The sequence below is a fragment of the Pelodiscus sinensis genome, chromosome 7, assembly GCF_052426305.1.
Source record: "Pelodiscus sinensis isolate ZL-2025 chromosome 7, ASM5242630v1, whole genome shotgun sequence".
NCBI lineage: Eukaryota > Metazoa > Chordata > Testudines > Trionychidae > Pelodiscus > Pelodiscus sinensis.
The window spans coordinates 57,422,993-57,437,023 of record NC_143058.1 but is presented as its reverse complement, the minus strand read 5'-3'; the positions used below and the strand labels follow the sequence as shown (position 1 = coordinate 57,437,023).

Sequence of the window (14,031 nt, the reverse complement as noted above, 5' to 3'; positions counted from 1 at the left end):
CCAACCCTAAGAATGCCCTGACCTGCTTTTTCTGGGTTGGTCGGGGCCAATTCTGTATTGCATCCACTTTGTTGAGCTGGGGCCTCACTACCCCCCTTCCCACAATATACCCGAGATATTTGGCCTCGGCCAGTCCAATCGTACACTTTGCGGGGTTCGCCGTAAGTCCTGCTCTTCTTAATGTCTCCAATACTGCCTCTACTTTTTCAATGTGTGTGTCCCAGTTAGGACTGTGGACAACAACATCGTCCAAATAGGCAGCTGCGTACTTGGCATGAGGCCGCAACAGCTTGTCCATGAGCCTTTGAAACGTTGCAGGGGCCCCATGCAAACCAAAAGGGAGGACCGTGTATTGAAAGAGACCCTCCGGAGTTGAAAAGGCTGTCTTTTCTTTGGCCCCTGGTGCTAAGGGGATCTGCCAGTAACCCTTGGTCAAATCGAGGGTGGATAGAAATCGGGCCTTGCCCAGTTGGTCAATGAGTTCATCCACCCTTGGCATGGGATAGGCATCAAATTTGGATACTTCGTTTAATTTTCGAAAGTCATTGCAAAAGCGCTGGCTTCCATCTGGCTTGGGCACCATAACAATAGGGCTAGACCACTGGCTATGGGACTCTTCAATGACTCCGAGCTTCAGCATTTTCTCCACTTCAGCTTGGACCTCTTTTCGTTTTGCCTCAGGTATCCGGTATGGCTTACCGTGCACCTTCACCCCGGGGTCTGTGATGATGTCATGGTAAACCTCCATAGTTCTACCCGATTCTGTCGAAAACACATCCTGATTCCTCTCAATCATGTCGGCTGCTTCGGCCTGTTGGTCCGGGGTCAGTTCGGGAGATATTCCCACCTGCCTTGGTGGGTTTTCCCCTTGGGGTGGTGGCCCCAGCACAACCAACGCCACTTCTCTGTCTCGCCAGGGTTTCAGCAGGTTGACATGATATACCTGCTCAGGCTTTTGCCGGCCAGGCTGGCGAACCTTATAGTTTACCTCTCCCACTGCTTCTATTATTTCATATGGCCCCTGCCATTGGGCTAGGAGCTTACTCTCCGCTGTCAGCACTAGCACCATCACCCAGTCTCCCACCTGGAACTTCCAGGCAGTTGCTCGCCGGTTGTAATAGACCTGTTGGGCTTCCTGTGCCTTTTCTAGGTGCTCCCGCACTATGGGGGGTGACTCTGGCTATCCTGTCCCTCATTTGGAGCACATGATCAACTACATTTCTCCCCAGGTTGGGCTGTTCCTCCCAGGCTTCCTTAGCAAGGTCTAGTATGCCCCGTGGGTTACGCCCATACAAAAGTTCAAACGGGGAGAAGCCAGTCGACGCTTGGGGAACCTCCCTTACCGCGAACATGAGGTAGGGTAGTAGCATATCCCAATCTTTGCCATCCCGGCTTACCACTTTCTTGAGCATACTTTTTAGTGTCCTGTTAAACCGTTCAACTAGACCATCGGTTTGAGGATGGTATACCGAGGTCCGCAGGGCCCGTATGCGGAGCAAGGTACACAAGTCTTTCATAAGCTTGGACACGAAGGGGGTCCCTTGGTCCGTTAGGATTTCTTTAGGAATCCCTACCCTAGAAAAGATTTGAATTAGTTCCTTAGTGATGGTCTTGGATAGGGTGTTGCGTAGGGGCACTGCCTCTGGGTATCGAGTAGCATAGTCCACTACAACTAGTATGCTCTGATGGCCCCGGGCAGACTTCTCTAGTGGGCCAACTATGTCCATAGCGATCCGTTCAAAGGGGATTTCAATTATTGGAAGGGGTACTAACGGGGCCCTCAGGTGTGGTCGGGGCCCATGTAGTTGGCACTCCGGGCAGGAAGCACAATACCTCTGGACTTCTACATAGATCCCAGGCCAAAAGAACCTCCGAAGAATGCGGTCCAGGGTCTTATCCACCCCTAGATGTCCTCCAAATAGATGACTGTGTGCCAATTCCAGTATTGCCCTCTGGTGCTTCCGGGGTACCAAGAGTTGCTCCACCTCTTGGCCCTGTATATGAACTACCCTATAAAGAAGATCCCCCTTGATTATATAGAAGGGCCCCGTGCCCTTGTTCCTCCCCTCCACTGTGACCCCATTAACTTCAACCACCTCCTTACGGATATTCTGATACAGTGGATCATTGACTTGGTCCTGCCCAAAGGTCTCCCTTGGGGATTTCCCCTGCTCAGGCTCCAGAGAACCTAGCCCCCTTTCCTCCCTTGATGAGCTGGGTCCTGCTTCAGGCTCATCCTGTCCTGGGGCTTCAGCTCTAGTAGTTGGGTAGGCCTCCCCTTCTACCCGTGTCTGTTTCCGACCTTGGGTCAAGATCATGGTCCCCAATTTCTTTGAGGCCCTCCTCTCCCGTCGGGTTTTCCGGGGCTCCCCAGGCACCGAGAACAGGTCCTGGGAGAACTCATGGAAGGCTGGGAGGGAGCTATCCTCCCCCCCCCCCCCCCCCCCCCCCCCAGTCCCGTGGTAGTAGGTCACTAAACCTGGGGAAGTCTCGCCCAATGACCACCGGGTAGGGGAGCCTTGGGACCACCCCCACGGTTACCTCTGTAACCCGCCCTTGTACTTCTATTTCCACAGGGATGGTGGGGTAATAACTAGTATCCCCATGTACACAAGATACTCCAGTGTACTTGGCTCGAGTCAGCTGATTTTGCCCCATTAGCTTCCCTGAGACCAATGTAACCGCACTCCCTGAATCTACTAAGGTAGTAGTTTCTACCCCATTCATTTTCACGGGCTGGGTATACTGATGGGGGCCCACTGCTACCCCTACGAGGTTAACTAGAACACTTTGTAGGTTCCCCAGGTCACATTGCATAGGTTCGTTTATGTTAGGGCACTGAACCGCAATATGCCCTATCTCCCCGCAGGCATAACACCTATAACCTGGGCGGGACAGCCCCTTTCGTTTTGGGCTGTTGGGTCTTGATCCCTGGCCCTCTCCTGTCCAGACCCCAAGGTCTCTTGCCCGTCCCGGCCGCTCTTCCACCTCTTTTCTTCCTGTCTGGACTCGGTCGGAAACTTCAGGGGCACGGGTCCTTGGGGGGGAAGGTGGACCTTCTGCGCTGCTGCACCGCGACTCTGGGGCTGCGGGAAAGTCCCTTAGCTGTCAATCGCCTCTCAACGAGAGCCACCAGTTCATCAAATGTCGTGGGGTCATTCTGGCCCACCCATTCCCGAAGGTCTGGGGGTAAACCCCTCATGTACCGATCAAGAACAATCACTTCGATAATCTTGTCAGGGTTGTGGATGTCAGGCCGTAGCCACTTCCAGGCCAGATGAACCAGATCAAACAACTGAGTTCTGGGGCCCTGGTCATCTCGATATCGCCAATTGTGAAATCTCTGGGCTCTCACTGCGACTGTGACCCCAGCCCGTGCCAGGATCTCTGCTTTCAGCTGGGGGTAGTCGGATGCAGCTTCCTCTGCCATGTCAAGGTATGCCTTCTGGGCTTCCCCGCTCAGAAAAGGGGCTAAAATGCTGGCCCACTGAGCTTGAGGTCAGGCCTCCCGCAAAGCTGTCCTTTCGAAGGCCAAGAGGTAGGCCTCAACCTCATCGTCTTTTGTCATTTTCTGTAAGTAGAAATTGGCCCGCAAGGGTCGAACCCCATCTTGATCACGTACCTGGACTGTCAGGGCTTTCAGCTGGGTCACCACCTCCTGCAGGGTGGCCCTGTCCTGGGCTACTTGGCTCATCAACAACTGGTTGGTTTCTTGTTGGATCCGCACCGACTCCTGCTGGGCAGCTGCTTGCACCCGAGTAGCCTCTTGTTGAGCCGCCGTGGCCTGCACCAGTGCTTTTACCAGGTCCTCCATGGGTACTTTGCTTTGCGAGGGGCCAACTTAGCTAGATTTGGGTTGCTGTGAGGCCTCACAGCCGCGATCCCACTCCTGGCACCATGTGTGGCAAGGGCCCCTCTTCTCCAAGCCACTACTGGGGTTTTGCAGCGGGTCTCAGTGGTAGGGAGCCCAAGCCAGGGGCCCACAGGCTCCCTCCCCTGCTGCCTTTACCTAATGCTGGTCCAACTTGTTCTCTCCCTTTCTTCCTCTCTGCCTCTCCACCACCTTCCTTTCGTCCTCTCACACCTCTCTCCAGCCTCCAACTGCTGAGGCTTTTAAAGGCCCTCAGAGAGACAGCAGAGAAGTCAGCTGGCCCCAATTTGCTTGAGCCAGCTCCCTCCCAGCTGCACCTAATTGTGCTGCAGTTCTCTGCTTTTCTAACAGGAGTTTTTCCCTTTTAGGCTGCCTTTTCTCCTCTCTGCAGCAGCTCCCTGGCCTGACCCTGTCACAGTATGCATTCACACAACTATTGGACTGGACATGAGTAACAAATTTTGAAGAACAACAGTTAAAAGAGATAGGTAACGGTCTCCCCTCGATATGTATCAGATTTATAGACATGCAGAAAAAGCCACAAGAATTTATATCCACCAATCCTGAAGAGATGTTAAAAAAACAACCATAGATATCAGTCAATTTGCGTTCTCATTTACATGAGGAAAATTTGAATTATCTGCCTTAGCTCCACTGAAGTTACTCTGGGTTAGTGATGTGAGGTGAGAATATTCTCTGGAGAATATTCTCCGAGAATGAGAATATTCTCAGAATATTCTCAAAAAGATTTTCCCAAAAATTTTTGTGAATTTTCTAATTTTTCATTTCCTCTTGAAATAATATATTGTATTCAACTTTTAGAACACCCTGAATGTTAAAGAGCTTTCTTGATCATTCAAGATAGTTTGCAAACATTATAGAACGTTTCAGAATGTTATGGAACTTTCTAGAACATTCATGAGTCAGGAATTCTGACTGTTATGGAACTTTCTGGAAGCATCACAAAAAGTATATAAAGAGGCAATAGCACATTTATTCTCTTTTGGGAAAGGTGTAATTGTGTTTTTCATCAGTATGAAAAGAAGAACTAAGCCTAAAAGTGATGTGTGGGATTATTTCCTTCCTAAAACAGTTAAAGACAAAGTGTTATATGAATGTAAGCACTGCAAGGCTGAATACATCAGAAATGCGACAAGGATGAGAGAGCTTATTTCCAGTTGTTTGAAGACTCCTGCTTACATCAAGGAAAAGGCAACAAAATTCTCAGAGTCTAGAAGCAGATCACCTCAACCATCAACTGCATCAACATCTATAGAACACTGTGATAATGCTAGTGAATTTACATCACCACCACCTCACTCTATAAGTCACTACTTTGATTCTATGAATGAAACTGAAAACAAAGTTTTGAATGAATTTTTTGCACAGGCTATATATTCATCGGGATCGCCTCTTTCACTGGTTGAAAATGAAGATTGGATTACTTTCATGCAAAAATTAAGACCATTTTACAAGATGCCATCCAGGTACACACTTTCTAACAAACTTTTGGAAGCTGAATATCACCGTGTTGATTCTCTTATTAAAAAAAACAAAAATTGCTGAAGCCTCTTCTCTTGCACTGCAGTGTGATGCTTGGAGCAACCAAAGAAATGAATCTGTTATAAATTTTATTTTATCAACACCCCAACCAATGTTTTACAAGACAGTGGCAACCGATGTAATGCCACGCTGCTGAGTATATGGCATTCCGTATGGAAGAAATAACGACAGAAATAGGTACTGAAAAATTTGGTGCCATTGTCACTGATAATGCTGCAGCAATGGTGAAATCCTTATCAATGCTTAACGAAAAATTCAATCACATTGCTATGTACATGTGCTGCTCATACACTACATTTGTTAATTGGTGACATCAGTAACTTAAAAGTTCAAGAAACTGAAGCTATCTGTAAAACTATTGTGAAGGAAATTAACAAATCGCAAGTTTTTCGAGCTCATTTTACTGCATTTCAAAAAGAGAAAAATCAAACTTGTGCACTTAAATTGCCAGTTAAACCTAGATGGGGTTCCATTTTATATTGTTTGAAAAGCTTATTGAAATAAAAAAATGTCTTAAAATGCCTTGCTGTCCATGAAGATTTACAGACTAAACTGAGCTAACGTACCAGGAATTCAATCCTGGATTAAGATGTATTTTGGGTACAGGTCCAAAAACTGCATGCATTGATAAGTCCTGTTGTTAAATGGAACATGCTGCTTGAATCTGACCAGCCAAAAATGAGCAAAGTTCCTGAATGTTTCAGGGAATTAAGCAATCATTTTGATAGGCTACTTCCCAAAAATCCACTTACAAAACAAGAAAAACAGGATGTAATGAAAAGTTTTGAAAAAAGAAAAGATATGATTCTAAAAGACATTCACTATGCTGCAAATATTCTAGATCCAAAATTCAATGGTGAGTGCCTTACTAGAAATGAACAAATACAAGGAACTGAATTCATCGATATTTTAGTCACAAGAATGTATGGTACTGATCACTCAGCAAAAGTCATTGCTGAGTGTCATGCTAAAGGTTTTTTTGGAAAATCATATGTAACAAAATCAGCTGGTTCAGTAGATGCAGTAACATGGTGGAAAGGTATTTGCTATAGATCAAAATTAGGGAAAGCAGCGATCAACATATTGCATATGCCACCAACAACGGCAGCAACTGAAAGAAGTTTCAGTACTTACAGTATCATTCATAATGCAAAAAGAAACAAGTTAACACAAGAAAGGGCAGGCAAGCTGATATTCATAGCCCATAATATAAAGCTTCTTAAAAACCCAAATGATGCTCCATTGAAATCCCCAAGAGAGAAAAAGAAACAGAACCAGAGAAATGAGGAAGAAGAAATTGATGATGCTGAAGAGAAAGAAGTTGAAGAAAGAGCATATGTATGAGGAAGAAGAGAGAGAAATATATGGGGCAGATTCTGATTAGACTTGTATTCAATCCAGAAAGTTAAAAAATATTTTTATCCTGCAACAGAAGATTTGTAATAAAAGTTCTAGTAATTTAAACCTCTGTTTTTAACTATTTAAGAGACATTTCTCAAAAATTCTCGCATTGGAGAATAGTCTCAAGAACATTCTTGAGCATATTCTCCGAAAGTTTATTCCCGAGAACTTAACATCACTACTCTGGGTATCAGGAAATGAAACTGAAAGCAGAATTTGGTCCATGAACTACAGTAATTTAAGTGTATCAGATTGCTAATCTAAGAAAAATGTTGAGTAAATATCTTTGCTTGGGTATTAAGATGAGGTAATTAAATTATTCAGTTAAAGGCCACAGCTCTGTCCATATCACTTTTTATCTTTCTTTTGCACGTGTATTAAAGATATTTTCAGGGTCCTCTTTTATTATTGGTACTCATTCAGTCTCAAAAACTGTTTTTTCATATTTGCCAATATATGGGCAAGTAAGTGAAAGCATTCAAGAGTATAGCTGCAGTTAAGCCACTTAAGTCATTGTTCAGACTTGGGAGCTCATTCATTGGGATTTACATTAGCAATCGAAAGATGACCTTTTCCAAAACATTTTGATAACATATATAAAACTACCTTTTAAAAGACTAGGTGTGTGTTACATGATATCTTATCACTACCAAAAATTGTAAAAAGAATGCAGTTTAAGTGTATAATCATTGCATTTTAAAATAAATGTAATATTATTTTGTCACTATATACCGCTGTTTTCAGGGTCTGATCTTCCTACCCGCTGATGGTCTTTAGTGAGAGATGTCAACTGAGTGTGAAATGGAATATTTGTAAAGACAAAATACTGAAAATGTTTAAACATAGAAGCTCATTTCATATAACTTATTTAATTTTTAGCAGAATGCTATTTGGAATGGGTAAACCCCATGGAATCAGGTTGTTGGGTTTTTTTTATAATCTTTGGATTAAGGAGATATGTCAAATGTTTGAGGATATGTGTGGTTCAGGGCGCTCTATTTGTGTGTATAGCAAAGTGAAGTACAGGCAGTCCCCGGGTTACATGGATCCGACTTACATCGGATCCCTACTTACAAACGGGGTGAGGCAACCCCGCACTAGCTGCTTCCCCCCAGCAGACCAGGGAGACGCGAAGCTAGCCCCCCCCCCCCCCCAGCAGACCAGGGAGACGCAGAGCGGCTTTTCTCAGCAGACACCTCAGCTTGAGAATAAAGGACTGAGGGAAGTGAGGTGTGGGAGAATAAAACTGAGCTCTGGAGAAATGTTTGGCTAGAGTTTCCCCTACAATATGTACCAGTTCCGACTTACATACAAATTCAACTTAAGAACAAAGCTACAGTCCCTATCTTGTACGTAACCCGGGGACTGCCTGTATAGTGTAATTTATTAACACAAACTTTAAATCAACTTAAAAATATTTTACAGGCCCAAACTGTTTAACTCCATGGAAATCCCAAGAGTCGGAAGTAGCAGATCTGCCCAGTAAAGTGCTGCTTCATTATACACCCAAGGTAGTAATCAGCATGTTTTTTTTGCTTACATACTGTACAGTTTGTTTTTTAGAAAAGGTTAAAACATCTCCTGAACAGTAGCTTTAAATTATCTACACAACTATTGTGATTAATTTTTAGAATGAAATAGGCTTGCTTGTTGAACAGTTTTCTTTATTCCTTAAAGTGATGTTATCTGACTATGCCAGATGATGGACGGGAAATGCTGAATATGGTTTAATTAGGTTGTCACCACTTTATTCTTAATGTCAGTTCTATGATTTCATGATTGTAGAAGAGTCCCTCCAGGACTCAGGTGTTAATTAGCTGATCCTAAAAGCTACCAATAATGCTACAGGAAATGCTTCCCTAAACGTGCAATTTACAAGGATTTTTAACTTAGGGGTTTTTTTTTAACCTAAACTGCTCTCAAAAATAACAATATATAACATTAGAGCCTACAAGTCCACTCAGTCCTCCTTGTGCAGGCCGTCACTAAAAGGACAAACAAGTTTGTTTACATTGATGGGATCCTTCCTGTAATTACCCATCCCTGTAGTGCATTTTCTCAGTAAAGAGATTATAGTACAGTGTATGAAGTAAACTGAAAAATACTTTTTCTTTAATTTTTTTTACAATGCAAATATTTGTAATAAAAATAATATAAAGTGAGTTCCCTGTGTAGTAATTTAAATCAGTATTTTAAAATGTAGAAAAAAAATCAAAAAGTATTTAAATAAATGATATTCTCTTGTTTGATTAAAACTGTGATTAATCATTATTTTTAATCTCCTGATTAAACACAGTTAATAATTTTTAATTATTTGACGGCCTTGGTGGGTACCCATTGCAGTGTTGGACACGAGATCACTTTCCTGCCCTGCCCCTGCAACTTCCATCTAGTGCCGGTCGCGCACTGGTGCTGCCAGCCGTGTCCCTCTCCTGCCCTACAATGTTTGTTCAAATGACTTGGCTGTGGGTAATCTTGTAGTGCCATGGAAACCATTTAGGAAGCAACAATTCAGATGGTTTGAATTAATTCTCTGCTAGTTTCCCCACCCCAAAATGCAGCTAGCTCACCATGGGCAGTGTTTGCTTCCCCAGGATCTGTGTTACTTCCTAGAAGAGAGGAATCCATTTGGTGGACAGAGAGCACACTGAGCTCCACCTATCCTGGTCTTTGCTTGTGCAAGGAGATCCTGTATTTTCAGTGTCCCCATGGCCTCTCAAGCCCCTCTCAGTGCACCCTGAACTGGGTTTGAAACTTCTACCCCAGCTAAAAGAGCAACATCTTCCCTTCTGTTCTCACAAGTCCGCAATAGCTCTGATCCAGTGAATTTGCAACTCTATCCCCTTTTGCCTTCTTGTTTCTGCTGCTGCAGATTGGAGGGATGACTCCTTCTACCTCTCTGTTCTAGGGATGTAAGCAACTAATTGACGATCTGATACGCATTAAAAGCTGGTTCCCACCCAGCACTGTCTCAGCTGATTGCTGGCTCACACCCAGTTCCAGGATGCTTCGCCTCTGCTTTTTAAATGTATTAAGAGCCAGCCACTCTCAATACATTTAAAAGGCTGGTGTGCAGCGTGGGGGACCTGGCCCGAGCTAGGAATCAGCTGTCCTGGCTTGCATCGGGTCCCCCCTCCCACTGTGCTTCAGCCTTTGAAATGGCTGTCAATTAGTGGGCGTTAACGCCTGCGATTAATGCAGGGCAGAATTAATGCATTAAAAAAATTAACTCAAGGAGTTAATTTTGAATAGGACTCTTTTGAACAGGCTACAAATATATTGATTATATAGAAGAATTTAAGTTCAGCTTTCATGATAGAATTTGCACTACAATACTTCAGTGAGGTGAATTGAAGTTTTTTTTACAGTGTAAATGTTTTGTAATAAAAAATAAATATGAAGTGAGCACTACACACTTTGTATTCTGTGTTGTAATCGAAATCAATATATTAGAAGATGTAGAAAACATCCAAAGATATTTAAATAGATAGTATTCTTATTATTGTTTTACAGTGTGATTAATGAAGATTAATTTTTTTACAGTGCAATTATTCACAATTCTTTTTTTATTCGTTTGACAGCCCTACTCTTAATGCATTTAAAAGGCAGAGCCTCAGTGCGGTTAGCTCCTGGGGTCGGGAGCTAACTCCGCTGTGGCTCCCCTGCTTATCGACTGATTGACTAGTTGGTAGAAATTCCATCAAACAGTTACTTAGCTGATTAAACTAAATTTAACATCCCTACTCTGTTCTCATCAGTCTGGTACCATGTGGATCTGAGAGAGGGCAAAGTTTGAGCAACTGTTCCTGCTGCACAGCCTGGCTCAGTCAAGAGGGCTTTTCCTGCACTGTTAATATTTTCTTCCTTTTTTAGGCCTGCAGAAACCCAATCTGTCTTGACCTGTCCACAAATCTTTTACATGGAAGACTAACGGGAAATAAAGTAGTGAACTGGGACATCAAGGTAAATTAATATTAAATCATCACAATCTGATGCAAACACAAAGTAGCTTAAGGAATGATAGAAGTTCCCATTGTACAGAAGTGATACCAGAGTTAGCAGTGTTTTCAAGGTGAAATAAGGTAATTGATGCATGGGGCTAGCAGCAAGGACCCCGGGAGAGAAACCAGCTGTCAAGACTTCCCATGTGCTGGGATGCTACTGGCAGCAGAACCCTCTGGGGCTGACAGCCAGAACCCTCTGCGGGCCAGGATGCCTGTTGGTGGCAGAGCCCAATGTGTGGGGTTTGTAGCCAGGATCCTGCACGTACCATGATGCCAGCCAGCAGCAGAGTCTGACGTGCAGGGCTAGCAGCTGAGACCCCACTGGTGGCAGATCCTGAGGTGTGCAGCCAGCAGCCGAGACCCCAGGCATGGGACCATCATCCAGCACTCGCCCCTCCCTGGTCCACAGGAAAACTTTGTACTGTTTTTCTATATGTTTTACATCCCCAATTGGGATACTGTTAGAGTAAAATTCACCTGTATCTAAACTTTTTAATGTACTTTTTAGAGTTAGTTGAAAGAGATGAGAGAAGAAAGTACATTTCTTTCTGTTTCTCCTGTATATTTAACAGTGTTTTCTGTCATTTAGTCTGTTTCACTTAGTCAGTTTCTGGTGTTATTTGTGCAGTTGTTCCATGTAGCAACAGAGGAGATAGAAAACAGAAAAGAAACTGTAGTAAAACCACAGAAGTTAGCTGGAAGACTTGCAAACAATTGTTGTCTGAAACACCTTTATCCTAGCTCTGAAATGGACGTGATATTACTGGTTTTTTAACTAGTTTCCAAGTGACGTGGAGTTCTGATTAACTCACAAGTACATAAGTGCCCTTTTTATTTCTTTTACATGGGAAAAAAAGGCTTACCAATTTGTGCATGTTCTCTCTCTCTCTCTCTCTCTGTGTGTGTGTAGGACATGATAAACTGTATTGGTGGATTGAATGTGCTCTTCCCACTACTTGAGCAAATCAGTTTTCTTAGTGGACAAGTGCCTGAGAGGTCTGAACGTGAAACTATACCTCAGGAACTGGTGTTGCCAGTAGAGGGAGACTGGGTGGTATTATCATCAACTAAGGCTTCAGGTAGGAACGTACTATGGATCGAAGAACATATCAATAAAAACAGAGGCCTACAACAGTGGAAAGAATTGGCTTATATTATTACATATTAACTCTGTTATAGTAGCCATGTAGTTTTAAAATACTATTTTTACTCCTGAGCATCTGATTGGACAATATTTTGCTTTATTACATTTATGTACTGAGTCCAAATGTGCTCATTTATCTATTATATATTTGAGAGGGTTTATCTGACTGGCTGTCTAAGAGCTCCTCCTTAAGTGGTAAGAGCTAGGATCACCAAATTTCATATAATTTTTCTCTAATAACATCATGCAAGCTAAGAGATATGCCAGGAAACTGGGATGTGCTTGGAATGGAATTGCTTCTCATAAAACTGTACAGAGAAGAGACAGAATCACCAGGCAGGTGAAAGGGGGTGGCTGTTGGTGTCCCTCCCACTTCCTCTAGTCCAGTACTGCCCCAGCCCCCCACCTCCGAGGGAGGGCAGAAGTGGCTGAAACCCCCCTATTCCCCGATTCATATGGGAACATTGCTGGCAGTTCTCCATCAGGGAGCAAAGGGGAAAGCACAGAGTTTGCTGCATTTCTCACTCTGGCTGGGGAGCACAGGTGGGCAGACAACCCTGGACCTTCCCCAGCTGCGGGACATGCTCCCCTTCCCCAGCTGTGCCCAGTGGAGCTGCAGCGGCCATGGAGAAATGCTTCACACCTGGCCCCAAACTGCTGCAGTGAGAGAGGACTGCAATAGTGTTTTCTCCCCATGGCAGCCTGCACACTGAACCTGTTGTCCCCAGCCCCACCCAAAGCAATGATTTAAATGAAGAAAAACAAAAAATTAAGAACCCACGCAATGCCAGGTAAATCTTCCACTGGGACTCTCTGTCTGGCAACATCTGTGGTCCTGCTGTCCTTCAGGTATTCCGGCACCTGTGAGAGTCGCAGGGAGTTTGGGGGGGGAATGCAGCTGGAAGCCCCGTGGAGGAAGGATGGTGGTGTTTGGGTTGGCCAGAAATGGAGGTCGCAGCAAGGGGAGGGCACCAAGCTGGGGGGGCCAGTGGCAGGGGACCACCCTGTTCTGGCAAATTCCCCCATTCGGGACTGGTTAAGTCCCAAGGGTGCCAGACTAGGGAGGTCCAACCTGCCCTGTCTAAATAAAGTGGCTCTTCTGAGTACAGGCAGTCCCCGACTTACATGGATCCGACTTACGTCGGATCCCTAGATACGAACGGGGTGAGGCAACTCCTGCACATGCGCAGCAGCATTCCCGGGCTCGCTCACCTGGGTCCTAGGATCCTCCTCCTCGGGCCGGCTCCGACTGGGGTCCCGCAGAGCTGCTGGGCAGAGGAAAAGTGCCTCCCCCTGCCAGCAACAGGCTGCCCCCTCCCCTGAGCAACAGGCTGCTGAAGAGACAAAAGCAGCCTCTCTGCCTCTCCTCCCCTCTATACACGCAGCAGCGTCCCCGGGGCTCACTCACCTGGGTCCTAGAATCCACCTTCTCCTCCTCTTCGGCCGGCTCCAACTGGCCTCTGCCTGCAGCAGCTGGCCACAGGGACAGGGATCCCGCAGAGCTGCCGGGCAGAGGAAAAGTGCCTCCCCACGCCCGCTGCCCCCCCCCCCACGGCCTCGCATCCTGCACGCCTCCCCCCTCCCCCCCTGCCAGCAACAGGCTGCCCCCTCCCCTGAGCAACAGGCTGCCGAACAGCAGACAAAAGCAGCCTCTCCGCCCCTCCTCCCCCTATACATGCTGGGCTCCCTGGGCAAACAAAGACTCCACCAAAACAAACAAAGTGCTGGCCTCATTGTGTTAGCAAAAAAAGGACCCTCCTCCTAGAACCCTGGGTGGTGTGTGGAAATAAAGCTATTAGCTCAAAGCATGGTGCAGAGCTGTTTGGTATTTGATGAGTTACTCCTTTAGTCCTGAGTTTGTCACAGGGACAGAAATAGATGTGAAATCTTCTGAACAGGGGAACAGACAGCAAAACAAACATTAGAGGGGAGTTAACCTTTCCCTATGCTATCCAAAACTAAAAAAAATGTTTGGCTAGAGTTTCCCCTACAATATGTACCAGTTCCGACTTACATACAAATTCAACTTAAGAACAAACCTACAGTCC

The 14,031-nt window shown here is 45.1% G+C and overlaps 1 protein-coding gene across 4 annotated transcripts in view; it reads left to right on the top strand.

Moving 5' to 3' along the window:
* The window catches only part of NBEAL1 (neurobeachin like 1), a 166,462-nt gene that overhangs the window by 81,403 nt on the left and 71,028 nt on the right, over positions 1 to 14,031 (top strand). For all 4 annotated transcript variants that reach the window (XM_075933832.2, XM_075933831.2, XM_075933830.2 and 1 more), the window contains 3 exons: positions 8,261 to 8,346; positions 10,709 to 10,798; positions 11,750 to 11,918. In XM_075933832.2, coding sequence (XP_075789947.2) covers positions 8,261 to 8,346; positions 10,709 to 10,798; positions 11,750 to 11,918 — 345 coding nt within the window. The remainder of the gene's footprint in view (positions 1 to 8,260; positions 8,347 to 10,708; positions 10,799 to 11,749; positions 11,919 to 14,031) is intronic.